The 20,299-nt window shown below is 37.2% G+C and overlaps 1 protein-coding gene across 1 annotated transcript in view; it reads left to right on the forward strand.

The window, feature by feature from the left end:
- DDX10 (DEAD-box helicase 10) overlaps positions 1-20,299 on the forward strand; it is a 311,200-nt gene that overhangs the window by 265,292 nt on the left and 25,609 nt on the right. The window contains exon 17 of the mRNA XM_061440233.1: positions 14,885-15,024. Coding sequence (XP_061296217.1) covers positions 14,885-15,024 — 140 coding nt within the window. The remainder of the gene's footprint in view (positions 1-14,884; positions 15,025-20,299) is intronic.

Genomic DNA, 20,299 nt, shown 5'->3' on the forward strand with positions numbered 1-20,299 from the left:
CAGAGTATTCTTTGCTGACAAAGGTCTGTATAGTCAAAGCTATGGTTTTTCCAGTAGTCATGTGTGATGTGAGAAGTTGGACTATAAGGAGGGCTGAGCACTGAAGAATTAATGCTTTTGAACTGTGGTGCTGAGAAGACTCTTGAGAGTCCCTTGGACACCAAGGATATCAAACCTGTCAGTCCTAAATGAAATGAACCCTGAATATTCATTGGAAGGACCGATGCTGAAGCTGAAGCTCCAATACTTTGACCAGCTGATGCAAAGAGCTGACTCATTGGAAAAGGCCCTGATGCTGGGAGATTGATAGCAGGAGGAGAAGTGGGTGACAGAGAATGAGATGGTTGGATGGCATCATCGACTCAATGGACATGAGTTTGAGCAAACTCCAGGAAATAGTGAAGAACAGAGAAGTCTGATGCACGGCAGTCCATGGGGTCACAAAGAGTTGGACATGACTGACTGAACAGCAACAACAAATGACAACACAAAATTGGAGTGGTTAGAAGAAGAATGGTTACAGGGAGACTGATTAGGAAGCTGGTTGCAGTGTTCCAAGGAACAGAGAGGAACGATGTGGGAGACAAGGGTGGTAAGAGTGGAGATGGTCACATACAAGATGGCGCAGAAAGCTTATGTGTCTTTTGAAGCTTATAAAATATTCTTATTTCTGAAGAAATAATTATACAGGTAGTAAATTCAAAGCTTTGTTAGTGAAAGTTGGGATTCAGGTGATGTAGGAGAAGACCTAGCATATGTACATATTTGTGTGACCTTGGTTAAGCTGTTTAATCATCTGAATCACATTTTCTTAATTTTGAAAATGAGAACAATCATTCTTTTTCTTCCTACTTCATAGAGTTTGAAGATGAAGTAAGGTAATGTATGTCAGAGCACTTCATAAATTTGTAGGAGAATGTGGCTTCTGATCTGTATTTCTTCTTCTCATCAAAACTGAAAGCAATAAAAGCTAGTTGGATTACATTTCTTTCTTGGATATTTTCATCTGCCCTACTTATAATTGAGTCCTTATTTCAGGAACAGTCAGTTCATAGAGGTGCCCCTGATCTTTTTGTGTGTATGAACTACATTAATTTCTCAGTCTTAAAAGAGGAGTGTGGGGTGTGGGTGTAACTGTAGGGCTTCTTGTTTCATTTTGAGCTGGGAGGGAGAAGGGAATGATTAGTCAGCAAGGGAGGAATTGTTGCAACTTCCAACCTGGCAGTACCTGAAGAGAGAGAGGCTTGTTGACAGCCCAGATCCAGGTTGCATTCTGCCAGTTGTTAAACATTTAGCAGGACTAGTGGAGTCAATTCATTGTTGATTAGATGCTCCCCCGAAATAGAAGAATGTGGCTTTCAGTTTAGTGTTTGTGTGGATAACTATCCTAGAACAGTTGTTTTTATCATCAGGGCAGAGACCTTGTCTTATTCACTGCTACATCCCCAGTACCTAACAGTATACCTGTACTGTGTCTCCTTAATAAAATCTTGTTGAAGGAAGACATTTTTGGTAAAGCATCTTCATAATATTTACTAAACTTTCTTAGATCATACTTAACATGTACAACTATGCTTAGGAACTTTTTTTTTTTTGATTCTCTGAATCAGTCTGATTCTCTGAAATGTACTGTATATATATATAGCCATGTGGTCCACAGAGTCTAGTTGATTCTCCCTTCTTAACATCTCTCATACCTATTGCCCACCTCCATCTCCACTGCCACTTCCTTCATTGGATCCCTTGCCTTACCTGGATTGTTGTATCTGTAGTTTTAAACTGATATCCTACTTTCAGATCTTATATACTCCAACCTCCCTTCCCATTGCTGCCAGAGTGCAGCATCTTTAAGATACAAATTTTAGTCTCCTGTATTTGAGTATTTAAGGATACTTAAATACTTCCCTTTTACTTAGAGCAATGAGTTTCCAGCTGTGATGGTCTAACAGACTGATACATCACAGTCACCTGCAAGGTGATAGATGTGTCATAGTATCTGTGCCGTCTCTCATGAAAAAGTCCAGAGAGAGATAAAAGCCATATTTATATATTAGCTTTTAAATGGTTCATGGAATCACAAGGATAGAGCAAGACAGAGCAGCTAAAATGTCCAGTGTCCATTGTTATTTTTTTGCTACTTTATATAACTAAAAAGAGCATACTTCTAAGCTAGATTTTGCCAGAAAGACACTCAGTACTTTTTTCTAGAGTGTTTTCATCATGGAAATACCCTCTTTCCTTAATTGCTTTTATTTATGCTTTGTCAGTTTGTTGTAGATGATAGGTTTTGTTTATTTTTAATAGCTTAAACATGGCAACCCACTCCAGTATTCTTGCCTGGAGAATCCCATGGACGGAGGAGCCTGGTGGGCTACAGTCCACGGGGTCGCAAAGAGTCGGACATGACTGAGTGACTTCACTTTCACTTTTCACTTTATTAATAGAGGCATGTTGTACCTGTTAATACAAGTATTATACATTTTTATAGTTACATATTTCTAACCCTTCAATGAATGAACTAAAAGAAAAAAGATCAATATGCATATGTCTTTATCCATCATCTCTATACTTCTAGTAGGGTGAAATTGTGTTTCTAAAAGGAATTATTGCCAACTTAAATTTATTTGTTATTGTCATGAATTGAGGGGTATAATGCAGTACAGACAGTATGGTATAGTATCAACAGTGGATCTTCTTATAGATCAGGAAATAGCAAGACCTGAATGTTGGTAGTTCAAGAGAGTCATGGTAATACAAGTCCTAATAATATTTTATCCCTTTAAAAATAAATTTTCATCATTTTGAATTAGTATTTTCCTTTTATCAAATAGATAAACATGTACAATGGAATATTGAGTTTATTTCTTATTATATTATACTTATTTTTTTTTTTTTTTTTTTGCGGCTTAAACAACAGACATTTATTTTCTTATAGTCTTGGAGGCTGAAGTCTGAGGTCAAGTTATCAGTAGGGTTGGTTTCTTCTAAGTCCTCTCTCCTAGACTTGTAGATGGTCACTCTCTGCCAGCATCATCACGTGGTCTCCCCTGCATGCATGTCTGCTCAGTCTCTTCTTTTTTTTTTTTTTTCTTCCAATTTTATTTTATTTTTAAACTTTACATAATTGTATTAGTTTTGCCAAATATCAAAATGAATCCGCCACAGGTATACATGTGTTCCCCATCCCGAACCCTCCTCCCTCCTCCCTCCCCATACCATCCCTCTGGGCCGTCCCAGTGCACCAGCCCCAAGCATCCAGCATCATGCATTGAACCTGGACTGGCAACTCGTTTCCTACATGATACTTTACATGTTTCATTGCCATTCTCCCACATCTTCCCACCCTCTCCCTCTCCCACAGAGTCCATAAGACTGTTCTATACATCAGTGTCTCTTTTGCTGTCTCGTACACCGGGTTATTGTTACCATCTTTCTAAATTCCATATATATGCGTTAGTATACTGTATTTATGTTTTTCCTTCTGGCTTACTTCACTCTGTATAATAGGCTCCAGTTTCATCCACCTCATTAGAACTGATTCAAATGTATTCTTTTTAATGGCTGAGTAATACTCCATTGTGTATATGTACCACAGCTTTCTTTATCCATTCATCTGCTGATGGACATCTAGGTTGCTTCCACGTCTTGGCTATTATAAACAGTGCTGCGATGAACATTGGGGTACACGTGTCTCTTTCCCTTCTGGTTTCCTCAGTGTGTATGCCCAGCAGTGGGGTTGCTGGATCATAAGGCAGTTCTATTTCCAGTTTTTTAAGGAATCTCCACACTGTTCTCCATAGTGGCTGTACTAGTTTGCATTCCCACCAACAGTGTAAGAGGGTTCCCTTTTCTCCACACCCTCTCCAGCATTTATTATTTGTAGACTTTTGGATCGCAGCCATTCTGACTGGTGTGAAATGGTACCTCATAGTGGTTTTGATTTGCATTTCTCTGATAATGAGTGATGTTGAGCATCTTTTCATGTGTTTGTTAGCCATCTGTATGTCTTTTTTGGAGAAATGTCTATTTAGTTCTTTGGCCCATTTTTTGATTGGGTCGTTTATTTTTCTGGAGTTGAGCTGTAGGAGTTGCTTGTATATTTTTGAGATTAGTTGTTTGTCGGTTGCTTCATTTGCTATTATTTTCTCCCATTCTGAAGGCTGTCTTTTCACCTTGCTAATAGTTTCCTTTGATGTGCAGAAGCTTTTAAGGTTAATTAGGTCCCATTTGTTTATTTTTGCTTTTATTTCCAATATTCTGGGAGGTGGGTCATAGAGGATCCTGCTGTGATGTATGTCGGAGAGTGTTTTGCCTATGTTCTCCTCTAGGAGTTTTATAGTTTCTGGTCTTACGTTTAGATCTTTAATCCATTTTGAGTTTATTTTTGTGTATGGTGTTAGAAAGTGTTCTAGTTTCATTCTTTTACAAGTGGTTGACCAGATTTCCCAGCACCACTTGTTAAAGAGATTGTCTTTAATCCATTGTATATTCTTGCCTCCTTTGTCGAAGATAAGGTGTCCATATGTGCGTGGATTTATCTCTGGACTTTCTATTTTATTCCATTGATCAATATTTCTGTCTTTGTGCCAGTACCATACTGTCTTGATAACTGTGGCTTTGTAGTAGAGCCTGAAGTCAGGTAAGTTGATTCCTCCAGTTCCATTCTTCTTACTCAAGATCGCTTTGGCTATTCGAGGTTTTTTGTATTTCCATACAAATTGTGAAATTATTTGTTCTAGCTCTGTGAAGAATACTGTTGGTAGCTTGATAGGGATTGCGTTGAATCTATAAATTGCTTTGGGTAGTATACTCATTTTCACTATATTGATTCTTCCAATCCATGAACATGGTATATTTCTCCATCTATTAGTGTCCTCTTTGATTTCTTTCACCAGTGTTTTATAGTTTTCTATATATAGGTCTTTAGTTTCTTTAGGTAGATATATTCCTAAGTATTTTATTCTTTCCGTTGCAATGGTGAATGGAATTGTTTCCTTAATTTCTCTTTCTGTTTTCTCATTATTAGTGTATAGGAATGCAAGGGATTTCTGTGTGTTGATTTTATATCCTGCAACTTTACTGTAGTCATTGATTATTTCTAGTAATTTTCTGGTGGACTCTTTAGGGTTTTCTATGTAGAGGATCATGTCATCTGCAAATAGTGAGAGTTTTACTTCTTCTTTTCCAATTTGGATTCCTTTTATTTCTTTTTCTGCTCTGATTGCTGTGGCCAAAACTTCCAAAACTATGTTGAATAGTAATGGTGAAAGTGGGCACCCTTGTCTTGTTCCTGACTTTAGAGGAAATGCTTTCAATTTTTCACCATTGAGGATAATGTTTGCAGTGGGTTTGTCATATATAGCTTTTATTATGTTGAGGTATGTTCCTTCTATTCCTGCTTTCTGGAGAGTTTTTATCATAAATGGATGTTGAATTTTTTCAAAGGCTTTCTCTGCATCTATTGAGATAATCATATGGTTTTTATTTTTCAATTTGTTAATGTGGTGTATTACATTGATTGATTTGCGGATATTGAAGAATCCTTGCATCCCTGGGATAAAGCCCACTTGATCATGGTGTATGATCTTTTTAATGTGTTGTTGGATTCTGATTGCTAGAATTTTGTTAAGGATTTTTGCATCTATGTTCATCAGTGATATTGGCCTGTAGTTTTCTTTTTTTGTGGGATCTTTGTCAGGTTTTGGTATTAGGGTGATGGTGGCCTCATAGAATGAGTTTGGAAGTTTACCTTCCTCTGCAATTTTCTGGAAGAGTCTGAGCAGGATAGGTGTTAGCTCTTCTCTAAATTTTTGGTAGAATTCAGCTGTGAAGCCGTCTGGACCGGGGCTTTTGTTTGCTGGAAGATTTTTGATTACAGTTTCAATTTCCATGCTTGTGATGGGTCTGTTAAGATTTTCTATTTCTTCCTGGTCCAGTTTTGGAAAGTTGTACTTTTCTAAGAATTTGTCCATTTCTTCCACGTTGTCCATTTTATTGGCATATAATTGTTGATAGTAGTCTCTTATGATCCTTTGTATTTCTGTGTTGTCTGTTGTGATCTCTCCATTTTCGTTTCTAATTTTGTTGATTTGATTTTTCTCCCTTTGTTTCTTGATGAGTCTGGCTAATGGTTTGTCAATTTTATTTATCCTTTCAAAGAACCAGCTTTTGGTTTTGTTGATTTTTGCTATGGTCTCTTTTGTTTCTTTTGCATTTATTTCTGCTCTAATTTTTAAGATTTCTTTCCTTCTACTAACCCTGGGGTTCTTCATTTCTTCCTTTTCTAGTTGCTTTAGGTGTAGAGTTAGGTTATTTATTTGACTTTTTTCTTGTTTCTTGAGGTGTGCCTGTATTGCTATGAACTTTCCCCTTAGGACTGCTTTTACCGTGTCCCACAGGTTTTGGGTTGTTGTGTTTTCATTTTCATTCGTTTCTATGCAAATTTTGATTTCTTTTTTGATTTCTTCTGTGATTTGTTGGTTATTCAGCAGCGTGTTGTTCAGCCTCCATATGTTGGAATTTTTAATAGTTTTTCTCCTGTAATTGAGATCTAATCTTACTGCATTGTGGTCAGAAAAAATGCTTGGAATGATTTCTATTTTTTTGAATTTACCAAGGCTAGCTTTATGGCCCAGGATGTGATCTATCCTGGAGAAGGTTCCATGTGCGCTTGAGAAAAAGGTGAAATTCATTGTTTTGGGATGAAATGACCTATAGATATCAATTAGGTCTAACTGGTCTATTGTATCGTTTAAAGTTTGTGTTTCCTTGTTAATTTTCTGTTTAGTTGATCTATCCATAGGTGTAAGTGGGGTATTAAAGTCTCCCACTATTATTGTGTTATTGTTAATTTCTCCTTTCATACTTGTTAGCATTTGTCTTACGTACTGTGGTGCTCCCGTGTTGGGTGCATATATGTTTATAATTGTTATATCTTCTTCTTGGATTGATCCTTTGATCATTATGTAGTGACCTTCTTTGTCTCTTTTCACCGCCTTTGTTTTAAAGTCTATTTTATCTGATATGAGTATTGCTACTCCTGCTTTCTTTTGGTCCCTATTTGCATGGAAAATCTTTTTCCAGCCCTTCACTTTCAGTCTGTATGTGTCCCCTGTTTTGAGGTGGGTCTCTTGTAGACAACATATGTAGGGGTCTTGTTTTTGTATCCATTCAGCCAGTCTTTGTCTTTTGGTTGGGGCATTCAACCCATTTACATTTAAGGTAATTACTGATAAGTATGTTCCCGTTGCCATTTACTTTATTGTTTTGGGTTCGAGTTTATACACCGTTTTTGTGTTTCCTGTCTAGAGAATATCCTTTAGTATTTGTTGGAGAGCTGGTTTGGTGGTGCAGAATTCTCTCAGCTTTTGCTTGTCTGAAAAGCTTTTGATTTCTCCTTCATACTTGAATGAGATCCTTGCTGGGTACAATAATCTGGGCTGTAGGTTATTTTCTTTCATCATTTTAAGTATGTCTTGCCATTCCCTCCTGGCTTGAAGAGTTTCTATTGAAAGATCAGCTGTTATCCTTATGGGAATTCCCTTGTGTGTTATTTGTTGTTTTTCCCTTGCTGCTTTTAATATTTGTTCTTTGTGTTTGATCTTTGTTAATTTGATTAATATGTGTCTTGGGGTGTTTCTCCTTGGGTTTATCCTGTTTGGTACTCTCTGGGTTTCTTGGACTTGGGTGATTATTTCCTTCCCCATTTTAGGGAAGTTTTCCACTATTATCTCCTCAAGTATTTTCTCATGGTCTTTCTTTTTGTCTTCTTCTTCTGGAACCCCTATGATTCGAATGTTGTAGCGTTTAATATTGTCCTGGAGGTCTCTGAGATTGTCCTCATTTCTTTTAATTCGTTTTTCTTTTATCCTCTCTGATTCATTTATTTCTACCATTCTGTCTTCTAATTCACTAATCCTGTCTTCTGCCTCTGTTATTCTACTATTTGTTGCCTCCAGAGTGTTTTTAATTTCACTTATTGCATTATTCATTATATATTGACTCTTTTTTATTTCTTCTAGGTCCTTGTTAAACCTTTCTTGCATCTTCTCAATCCTTGTCTCCAGGCTATTTATCTGTGATTCCATTTTAGTTTCAAGATTTTGGATCAATTTCACTATCATTATTCGGAATTCTTTATCAGGTAGATTCCCTATCTCTTCCTCTTTTGTTTGGTTTGGTGGGCATTTATCCTGTTCCTTTATCTGCTGAGTATTCCTCTGTCTCTTCATCTTGTTTAAATTGCTGAGTTTGGGGTGTCCTTTCTGTATTCTGGCAGTTTGTGGAGTTCTCTTTATTATGGCGTTTCCTCACTGTGTGTGGGTTTGTACAGGTGGCTTGTCAAGGTTTCCTGGTTAGGGAAGCTTGTGTCGGTGTTCTGGTGGGTGGAGCTGTATTTCTTCTCTCTGGAGTGCAATGAAATGTCCAGCAATGAGTTATGAGATGTCTATAGTTTTGGGGTGACTTTGGGCAGCTTGTATCTTGAAGCTCAGGACTGTGTTCCTTTGTTGCTGGAGAATTTGCTTGGTATGTCTTGCCCTGGAACTTATTGGCCCTTGTGTGGTGCTTGGTTTCAGTGTCGGTATGGAGGCATTTGATGAGCTCCTGTCAATGAATATTCCTTGGAGTCAGGAGTTCCCTGGAGTCAGGGTTTGGACTTAAGTCTCCTGCTTCTGATTATCGGTCTTATTTTTACAGTAGTTTCAAAACTTCTCCTTCTATACAGCACCATTGATAAAACATCTGCATTAAAGATGAAAAGTTTCTCTACAGTGAGGGTCACTCAGAGAGGTTCACAGGGTTACATGGAGAAGAGAAGAGGGAGGAGGGAGTTAGAGGTGACCCAAATAAGATGAGGTGAATCAATAGTGGAGAGAGTGGGCTAGCCAGTAGTCACTTCCTTATGTGCACTCCACAACTGGACCACTCAGAGATGTTCACGGGGTTATACAGAGAAGAGAAGAAGGAGGAAGGTAACAGAGGTGGCCAGAAGGATAAAAGGGGGGAATGAAAAGGAGGGAGACAGATCCAGCCAGTAATCAGTTCCCTAAGTGTTCTCCACCGTCTGGAACACACAGAAATTCACAGAGTTGGGTAGAGTAGAGAGGGGTTAGGGAGGAGACACAGGCGACCTGGTGGAGAAAAAGGAGGGTCCAAAGGGAGAGAGAGCAGTCAAGCCAGTAATCTCACTCCCTAGTGAAAAATGGGTCCTGAAGATTGGGTCCTTAAAGGTACAAAATTGGTAACAAATACATAAAAGCAAAAATTAAAAATCTAGAGTATAGTTTGGAATTTCAAAAATACGATGTTAAAGAAAAGAAGAAGGAAAAGAAAGAGAGAAAGAACGAACAAACAAAAACAAACAAGGTCGCGAAAATTATAAAGAAAGTACAGGTACAAAATTGATAACTAATACCAGATAGCGAAAATTAAAAATCTAGAGTATAGTTTGGAATTTCAAAAATACAATGTTAAAAAAAAAAAAAAAAAAAAGAAAAATAAAGAGAGAAAACAAACAAACACATACGAACAATGTCACAAAAATTATAAAGAAAATACAGGTACAAAATTGATATCAAATACCAAAAAGCATAAATTGAAAATCTAGAGTAAAGTTTGGAATTTCAGATATACAATGTTATATAAAAGAAGAAGAGAAAGAAACAGAGAAGAAGAAGAAAAAAAAAAAATCACAGAAATTATATAAAAAAAACTATAGGTACAAAATTGATAACATATACCAAAAAGCGAAAATTAAAAATCTAGAGTAGAGTTTGGAATTTCAAAAATACAATGTTAAAGAAAAGAAGAAAAAAACAAAAACCAACAACAACAACAAAAAAAAACAACAAGGTCAAAAAATTATAAAATATATATATATGAAGTTTGCTGAAGAAGAAAAAAATAGGGTCTTTTTTTTTTTTTTTTTGCAAAGTAATAGGTTATAAAAGTGAAAATTAAAGGAACAATAGAGGACTTAAAATTTTTTTTTTTAATTAAAAAAAAAAAAAAAGAAAGAATGATCGTAAAAATAATAAAAATATATCTAGGACTTTTTTGTTTCTTTTTTTGTGGGTGTTGTGGGTTCAGTTCATTTTTGGCTAGTTCCTTGGTCAGATTTATATTTCTCAAGATCTATAGGCCCCTTCCTATGTAGTCCGTAGTAACCACAGGGTTTTGATCTATTGCCTGTAGCTTCCAAGGCGTTTCCCTCTGTTATATCTTCTTCTGTTTGCTAGTCTCTTCAGTATCTGGTTTCCGCCCTGACTCAAAGGGCACGGTGGAGGACACTTTTTTTTTTTTTTTTTTAAGGCTTACTTGTTCAGTCGCGCTGTGGGGAGGGAGGGAGGGTGCAAACAAACAACACTGGCGTGGGCTCGCAGTGCCTCAGCCACCCTGGGTCTGCCCCCGCTCACGGCGAGTGCAGCCCCCTGTCCACACTGCCCGGACTCCAGGTTGTTCCGCCGGGAACAATCCGAGGCTGGCCCTGGGCTGCATGCACCTCCCAGGTCCAAGCCGCCCAGGTTCAGGCACTCGGGTAGTCCTCAGAGGCGCAGACTCAGCCGGGCCTGCGCCCTGTACTCTTCCCAGGTCCGAGCGCCAATTTGCTCTTCCCAGGCGAGCGCCAATGCTGCGACTTATCGCCTCCCCGCCACTCGGTTATCTGGATGTAAAACCGGCGCACCTTCTCAGGCAGATGTTGACCGTCCAGACCCCCAAGAAGTTTTAGTTAGCAAAGAAGCCTGCTTACAATTTTATAGATAATGTCTCTCTGGGGCTGCGATTGCCCCCTTCCGGCTCTGGCTGCCTGTCACCGGAGGGGAAGATCTGCAGCCGGCTATCTCTGTTCAGTCCTTTGTTCCGTGCGCGGGCCTGGCGGTCTTAGGTTAGGGCTGGCTTTTCGCGTGGTAGGTATCCCACAGTCTGGTTTGCTAGCCCAAATTATTTCGCTCAGATAGCGCTCAGGGTATTCAGGCCAGATTCTTACTCTCAGCGATGCAGCCCACGCCGCGCCTCCCTGCCCAGCCCCGATTCGCTAATGGCGGATGCAGGCGTCTGCGCTGCTTCTCTGCTGGGGGAGTTACCGTAGGGCTCGCAATCTGCGAGTTTTAAATTGTTTATTTATTTTTTTCTCCCTGTTATGTTGCCCTCTGTGCTTCCAAAGCTCGGCACAGATTCGGCAGTGAGAAGGTTTCCTGATGTTTGGAAACTTCTCTCTTTTTAAGATTCCCTTCTCGGGACGGAACTCCGTCCCTCCCTCTTTTGTCTCTTTTTTTTTTGTTTTTAATATTTTTTCCTACCTCCTTTTGAAGAGTTGGGTTGCTTTTCTGGGTGCCTGATGTCCTTTGCCGGCATTCAGAAGTTGTTTTGTGGAATTTACTCGACGTTTAAATGCTCTTTTGATGAATTTGTGGGGGAGAAAGTGTTCTCCCCGTCCTACTCCTCCGCCATCTTGGCTCCTCCCCCTATATTATACTTATGAAGGCCACTTTATAGTAAATTTTAAAGAAGCATATTCAGTGATTTTAGGTATTAAAATACCTAATAATAGCTGAGTACTGTGGGTTAGAGAGCATTTGCGGTTTGAATCCAGGCAAGGTAATTCTCTATTAGAATGGAAATCTAATAATCCTCAGAAAAACCTAAGAGAATTCAGTGTTTCTATAATACATTATCTACAGTGTCTAGTTTTCTACAAAAATATAAAACATGTAATTAAGCAGAAAATTGTGACCCATGGCCAAGAAAAAATAGTCAATAGAAACTCTTGTTAGCCCAGATTTGAATGTATCAAAGATTTCAGTGCAGCTGTTTTAAATGGTAAAAGGATTAAGAGAAAACATGTTTGAAGAATTAAAAGAAAATATAGGTATGTGAATAAACAGGTAGGTAGCCTCCCCAGAGCAAGAATATAACCCATGGAAATGATGGAAACAAATATAATCAAAACAAAAAGAAACGTAGTCTTAGACCTGAAAGCACAATTACTGTAAAGTTTTTGCTGGGTGGTCTGAAAAATGGTTGAAATTGTCAGGGGAAAAAAAAAAAAAAAACAACAGCAGCAGACCTGGTGCCTCAATAGAAATGACCCTTTGCAAAGAACAGAAAGAAAAAAGACTGAAGAAAAATGAGCAAAACTAAGAGAACTGTGAAGTAGTCTAATATGCAGTTTTTTGCAATCATGGAAGGAATGGTGAGAAAGAGGCATAAAAATATTTGAAGAAATAATAGCCAAAGCTTCCCAAATTTAGTGTAAAGCACTGATGAATCTAAGAGGATTGTAGAACCTGAAGAAAGATGAATATAAAGGAAAACCTTTCTTAGACACATCATAGTCTAACTGCTTTATGATAAAGAGAAAATTTTGAAAGCAGCCAGAGGAAAACAACATTTGTTGCTTACATGTCAAGGGAAAAAAAAAACTGAAATTATTTCTTGCTAATGAAAAGTCCCAAACATTTAAGAAAAAAATTATGCTGTGTGCTCGGTCATGTCCAACTCTTTGTGATCCCATGGACTGTAGCCTGCTAGGCTCCTCTATCCATGGAATTTTCCAGACAAGAATACTGGAGTGGGTTGACATTTCCTACTCCAGGGAATCTTCCCAACCCAGGGATCGAACCTCTGTCTCCTGCATCTCCCTGCATTGGCAGGCAGATTCTCTACAATGCCACTAGGAAAAAATGAGAATTTTGGAAAACTTATATCCACTAATAGCTTTCCAATACTTTGAAAGACATTTTTAAATGATACTGATTAATATTAAGACATATGATTTTAAAAAATATTGTATACTTGAAATGTGTTAACGTTTGAAGAACCACATAAGGAAGACATGGATATTTTAGTGAATCATTATTTTCCAAATGACCAATGCACAGTGTTATGAAATCATTCACTGATTAAAAAAAGATTCATTCAAAGTGCAAAGTAGACCTATGGATTTTAATGTAAGAGGATGTAGAAAGTGTCTTAATAATGGCTTCAGATTCCGCATTGGAACGACTTTTTAAGAAACTGACATTCATCGATACTTATTGTATAATATCAAAGGAGAAGAAAGAACTACACCTATCTTAAAAGGCTACTAAATGACTTTTCCCTTTCCCATCTCTGAGAGACTGGAATTTTCTGCATATATTTCAACCAAAACAACATATTGAATACAAAAGCAGATATAAGAATCCAAATACCTTCTTCTGAGCCAGACATTAAGAGATTTGTTTAAAATGTAAAACATAGTTCTTTTGTTTTGGAATTTGTAGCTATTTTCATAAAACACTATGTTAACATGTTAATATATAGTGATACAGAGATTGTTATTATTGCTTTTAAATTAATGAATTTTTTAAAATTCTGAGTGTAAACTTCTAATATAGTAAATGATATTAGATATAATCCACGTTAACACAAGCTCTTTGGACCAAAAAAGCTTAAGATTTATTGGGTTGACCAAATAGTTTGTTCAGAAAACCCAAACCAATTTTTTGGCCAACACAATACTTTGGTAATTCTCTGTCTGCACCTTTTAGATAGCAGATTCCTTTGAGAGCATCAGACTGGAAAATTGGAATATCTTGTAACTTGGGAGATTAGTGTTCTTCAGTACATGATGACATTCAGTTTTTGTTGATATCCTTGATTATTTCAAGTGGACCATATAGTAATATGTTATTGAGTGTGCTGCTTACTGCCTCTAAGGGCAGCCTTTTCTTTTTCCCTTCTGATACTTGTTTCCAGACCCTTTATTTTTAGCAGGGAATTTTACCAGGAAAGCAATAAGGGACTTTTACAGTGTGACTAATCCTTATTTTCTTTACTTCTACCTCCTTTTGTTATGTTTAGAGGTTATCAAGGGAAAGCTGTTCAAAAAGTGTTAGCAGACTTCAGGCTTCAGTAGAGGCCTACACAGTCAATAGCCGTGATATTCTGAGTCGTTATTCAGTTTCTGAGAAAGAACAGTAAACATTTGAAATCAAAGAATCATTGAATCATATGGTGTAAAGAAAATTTATAAAGTGTACCCAGTAAGAGAGATTCATCCAGAATTGTTATTTAGTCCTGCTTACTGCTTATAATCTGATAAATGCATGTGACAATGTTAGTTTGTATTTCTTATCTACCAGGTGACAAAACCAATTTGCCAAAGATAAATTTGTTATAAGGGATGTTCATTACATAAAATGTGTAGTAAATTTATTTTAATTTTGCATTACTTTGGTCTTTGACAAAAATAAACCATTGCAGAACAAAGTAAAAAAAGCCTGCCTACCTACCTACTTACATGAAACTATGAAACTGGATAGTTTCAACTTTCTGTATCTTGGTATTCATCCTATTTTTTTTTCATCGTTCTTAGTGACTTTGTATACTTACTTTGAATTTAGAAGGTCCCTTACTATTAATGAGCTTGTAAAGATTTGATTGTCATTTTAAGGCTTATTGTGGTTATAAAATTATCAGGCAAATGTTCCTGTATGCTCTCATTTGGCTTTTTATATCTTTACCTAATATTTTTGGTAGCCTTGAAATTTGCATAGTGAACAGGAGCACTAAAACAGATTTATTTTATACTTTTATTTCCTTGATAGTTGAGTAACTTGGAAGTAATTAAACTGTCAAATTTTTCCTATATTGCATATAAGGGACTTAATAATGATTTACTTTTTGAATTATATTTTGTTTTACTTTTGAAATGATGTGGTTTTTTTCCCTCAGTGCAGATGATTATGGTTCTGAAAGTCACATAGAGGCCTTCACCAGAATAGAAGACTTCTAATTTGAGGATCTCAATTAGCAGTATTTATTTGGGGGGCTAGAAACTTATTTATTATTTATTTATCAGCTGTTTTCTTAAACCACAGTTTTCCTTGTGTTTTCTTAGGCTAGAGATGAAGAGGAAGCCTTTCTGGATTGGAGCGATGATGATGATGATGATGGATTTGATCCAAGCACACTTCCAGATCCAGATAAGTACAGAAGCTCTGAAGAGTCAGATAGTGAAGATATGGAAAATAAAATCAGGTATGTTTTTACTGTTGGTAACATTAAGACTAGGAATCTTCTCCTTTTAATAAATTCAAAAGATGTATGGAGACAAATATCTCATGCTCTTCTCATTGTTTTAGAGGCCCTTCTACTGTTCATACCTGTTTAACAGATATATGGGTGATAAAGAGTTGTATCTTTTTCTTGGTCTATTCTTTTCTTCTCTCTCTTTTTGAATCTTTATGCTTAAGTATTTGATCCACTAGGATATATTTATTGCAAACAGAGATAAGATTTTATTTTGATTTACTGATGAGATTATTGTTAAAAATTATCTCTGAATTTTTAAATCACATTCTTTGATATAAAAGTAAGAAACACATAAAATAATGGACAACTCATATGTAAACAGCCCTCTCTCAAATGTGGACTTATTTGTTGCCATGCCAAAAGCAGAAATGTAATGAATTGAATGACCTGCTCAGCACTTGTTTTCAGAGTACGATGTATTAGGTTATATTGAAATTCTGTTGATTTAGAAGTTGAGAAAATTGAGCTGCATGGACATTCTAAATCAATGAGCCTATTTAGGCACAAGGAGGATACTAATGCTGGATGAAGTTAATGTGATTGAAGGGGAGAGGAGACTGGTTGGAACCCCTCAAGTGCTAGTCTGAAAAGTTTGAAGTTGAAAAAAATAGGCCCCAGAGAGCTATATAATCTGGCTTTAAGCATTATGAAGAGGTCTCAAAAAAGATTATCCCCTTAGAGAAATGATACGGCGAGATCATTTCATTTACTCTTTATTTTAATCTGTGCTCATCTAGACATAGAATTATTTTATAATAGTGAAAATGACCCATCCAAAATGCAGTCTTCCCATGTGATGCCAGAAACTTGAGATTTTTACTGTTGGACAACTCGGTTATGGATATAGTAGCGCTCCTAACCCAAGAAGCATCACAGGTGAAAACAGTTTGTTAGGATTTAGAAAAAATATGTAAATGATAAGGGTTAAATAATTTAGGTCCAGAGCATAATGTTAATCTTTAGAAATTGACCTCTAAGAGTAAATACCTGCTTCAGAGTTTCTTGGTGCACATGTCCAGACCTTGATGAGCTATCAGTATGGTTAAATTTGTTGCCCTTTTTATTCTTATTTAAAGCCCTTCTTTCAGAGTGATTTCTGGGATCTCCATTTCGATAGGTGGGGTTTTAACACACATGACTTTATATCAGTAACTTCCAAATGCTCTGTGTAATTTTTCTCTCTGAAGGGAAATTTAATTGGTTCTTACAGTTTGTTATTTGGCCATGTTTTCCATATCTCTCTAACATAACTTGAAAACATAGGGCCAACTTTTGAAGTCATTGGTAAGATGACAGCAGTCCTTCTGTATCTGATTTGTAAGGATTTTTTTTCTAACATTTTTGGTAACTTCTGAGTTGTCCTTAATCTTCAGACAGCAGACATTTCGTTTCATTCTTTTGGCATTTCTTACCTTCTTAGTGACATTTCTCTGCTACCTCCTAGTTAATATGACTTCTTCTCTAATAGTTTCACGTTTCATCCTTTTAATTAGCCTGTAAATGCTTTGTAGCCAGAAACTCTTTTTATATCAACACATTCAGCTCCAGTCTCTACTCATCTCTCCAACATTAATGTAATAGGCACAGAGAAAGGCCGTGAAATAGTTGCATTGATTAATTAATTGAGGAAGGAGATTTATAGAGTAAAAGAGAAGTATAATGGTAAGCAACTATACAACTGATCCTAATAGCTTAAATGAGACAAGAAATGATGGAATATGTTGTTGGAGAACTGGAAGAAGCCAGGTTCAGATAGTGTAGTGGTGATGGACAAGACAGTAGGAATACCTTGAGAGATGCCAAAGCATCTAATTCAGTGGCAAGGGTTTAGATGGGAAATATTTTTTTTGTTATTTCATGTGTTTAGTTTTGGCTGTGCTCAGTCTTCACTACTCTTTGTTGCAGTGGACGGGTTTCTCACTGCGGTGGCTTCTGTTGCTGTGGAGCACAGGCTCTAGGGTGCACAGGATTCAACAGTGTGGCTCCTGGGCTTTAGAGAACCAGTTGTGGTACACAGGTTTAGCTGGTTCATGGTGTGTAGGATTGTCTTGGATCAGGGATCAAACTCATGTCTCCTGCATCGGCAGGTGGATTCTTTACCACTGCACCACCAGGAAAGCCCCAGATCGGAAATATTTAAGCATTATGTAAAAATTAAAATAGTTTTAAGTGCAGGCATAACTGGAAACTACACTAGCAGAGATTGAAAGGAATTGAAAAACTTTGGTTTTAGGCCAAAGAGAAATTATCTTTTGTTGAAAAGAATATCAATAAAGCCTTTATTCCATTAGTGCATTTAGGGGCTTCCTAGAAGTTTCATCTTTTGTATGAGCACAGTAATTGTCTAGTCCAACCGCCTCCTCTCAGATGAAAAAAACGAGCTTTCAAAGGATAAAATAATTTGTCTGTGATCACAGTACAAGTTAAGGACAGATCAGTGTAATCTGCCTGAATCAAATTGATTCCTTGGTTCTAAGACTCCAATCAGCTTATATAGAATTACTCAGGCATTAGGAGAGATAGCTCAGGAAAACTATATCGAGACAAATGTAATGTTATTTGACTGAAGATCTGATCCATGGACTAATAGGATAGATTGACTGGACCATGGTTTCCCAGCCTCAGCACTGCTGACATTGTGGCCCAGATGAGTCTTTGTTTTGAGGGGTTTCGGGTGGCTGTAGACTGTTTAGCATCATCCTCTACCACTAGCACCTCCTCAGTTGAGATAAGGATTATTCTCAGACATTGCCAGATATCCTTTGGGGAGGAAATTCTGTCACAGTTGGACAACCACTGGACTAAACCCCAGGATGGCAGAACGTATCACTAGTGCCTTAATTGCCCAGTCCCTCATCCAAGGTGGGCTTTGTATTCTGTCCATTTAGCCCTAGCAGTCCTTCTCAGACAGGGCCATCAATCATTTGGGATCAGTATACAAGATAAAACCTGTTTTCCATTCCTGGTCTAGAGGGCAAGGTTTAGGGTAATTTGCAAGTAATAGTCTGCATGGGAAACTTACACTCTCATTTTCTCTTCTCTCTTGAAATTACTTTAGTGGCAATGAATAAAGATACATGTAAACTAAAACCACATTGTTTTAAATAAGAGAAGGTATTCACAAGTAAATTCACACTGCACTAGAATTTTGACAGTAGTAATTGCTTCTGCTGTGCGTAATGATAGCACCAATACAATCTCCCTGTATTGTTCAGTTTTGCTATATCTTGGTTTCTTTGCCTCTCATGAACATGACTAAATGCTAAGATTTTGTGACATTAGCTTTAGACGATCCTCCTGGCTTGTTCACCGGGTTTATTTGGTTCACAGTTTCTAGCTTCTACTCAATAATTGCAGCAACAGCTAGTGTTCCCGCCTCTTGGTCACCCTCACTGCCACTGTTCTCTGGATATTAATTATCATTTTCAGATACGAGTTTGTATGGGGCTGGATATAACAGTTAGAAAGTGGCTTTTAGTCCCAAACTAAATAGTACAAGCTAATTTCTTTGAAAGTTCCCTTTGTGTATTTCTTTTACCTTCACTTTGGTGACACCCATAGATATTCAGCTCAAGTAACGATTTGGTCTCTCTACTTGGAAAGACACTTGTAGGAAACAGGCAAAGGAGAGCCGATTTAGTGGAGGACAACTGACCTTGGGATCAATAATTCCTCTTCAGGAAGATCTGATAGAATTTTAAAGAGTCTGTACATCTGTCCTTCTCAGCTTGGTATTTAGCCACAGTAGAATTTAAACCCTCCTTAACCCTCTCTAGAATTATCAGAATTGTCATTTCTATCACTGAAATTCAAAAGAGATTCTGATATATGAATCAACTCCTTTAAATTCGCATGACAAAAAGATGTCTTGCTTATAGTATGGTCAATTATATGACCCTTAGTTCCTTTTGAGGGATTTTAAAAATAAATGCTGCTGTTAATAGCTCCATTTATCCACAGAAACAGAGCTATGAAATATAGGGAGTGGGTAATCTACCCATCATATAGAAGAATGTCAGCTGGCTAGTCAGTAGCAGATGCCTAAACTCCATTGGCAGCTCTGAACTTTTGTGTGCTGTTTTTAAAACTAAGTAAGGAAGAGAGAGCTTGCTTTGATGATCTCTGATTTCTTTTCTTATCTTCTTCTTCCATCTTACAATTGGTCCAGGCTGTGTTTTACTTGGTGGCTTTCATTTCTGATTCCTTCTATAGAATTAGCATAGGTAGAATTAGTATAAAATGTTAGGATTTCTTGTTGTTACTGTTATTAAAAATAGAACAATTTGGTAGAAAACCTGGCTCTTTGTTGCTGTGGACTTTGTGACATCAGAGAATTCATTGGTCTTTTGGGAATTACATGGAATCATGTATTCTTACCTCCAGTGAGTTTTGTTTTTGTTTTTGTTTTTTTACTTTACAATATTTTATTAGTTTTGCCATACATCAACATGCATCCACCACGGGTGTACACGTGTTCCCCATCCTGAACCCCCTCCCACCTCCCTCCCCATACCATCCCTCTGGGTCATCCCAGTGCACCAGCCCCAAGCTTCCTGTATCCTGCATCAAACCTGGACTGGCGATTCGTTTCTTATATAATATTATACATGCTTCAATGCCATTCTCCCAAATCATCCCCCCCCCCCCCGCCACCTAGAGTCCAAAAGACTGTTCTGTACATCTGTGTCTCTTTTGCTGTCTTGCATACAGGGTTGTCATTACCATCTTTCTAAGTTCCATATATACGCGTTAGTATACTGTATTGGTGTTTTTCTTTCTGGCTTACTTCACTCTGTATAATAGGCTCCAGTTTCATCCACCTCATTAGAACTGACTCAAATGTATTCTTTTTAATGCCTGAGTAATACTCCATTGTGTATATGTACCACAGCTTTCTTATCCATTCATCTGCTGATGGACATCTAGGTTGCTTCCATGTCCTGGCTATTATAAACAGTGCTGCAATGAACATTGGGGTACATGTGTCTCTTTCAATTCTCCAGTGAGTTTTGATACAGATTTTTTATACTTTTTGAGGACATAAGACCTCAAATATTGCATGCAATTATCTTTATACTTATAAATGATTTTTCATTTTTTTATCTTCAAAATAGTTCATAGAGTAGAGTTATACTGCTTTCATAATAAACATTTTGACAAGCTTCTATATGTGATGCTAAGAGCTGCAGAAAGAACTTTTTGCTTTATTTAAATCACATCC

Source organism: Bos javanicus, chromosome 15 (assembly GCF_032452875.1).
Source record: "Bos javanicus breed banteng chromosome 15, ARS-OSU_banteng_1.0, whole genome shotgun sequence".
Taxonomy (NCBI): Eukaryota; Metazoa; Chordata; class Mammalia; order Artiodactyla; family Bovidae; genus Bos; species Bos javanicus.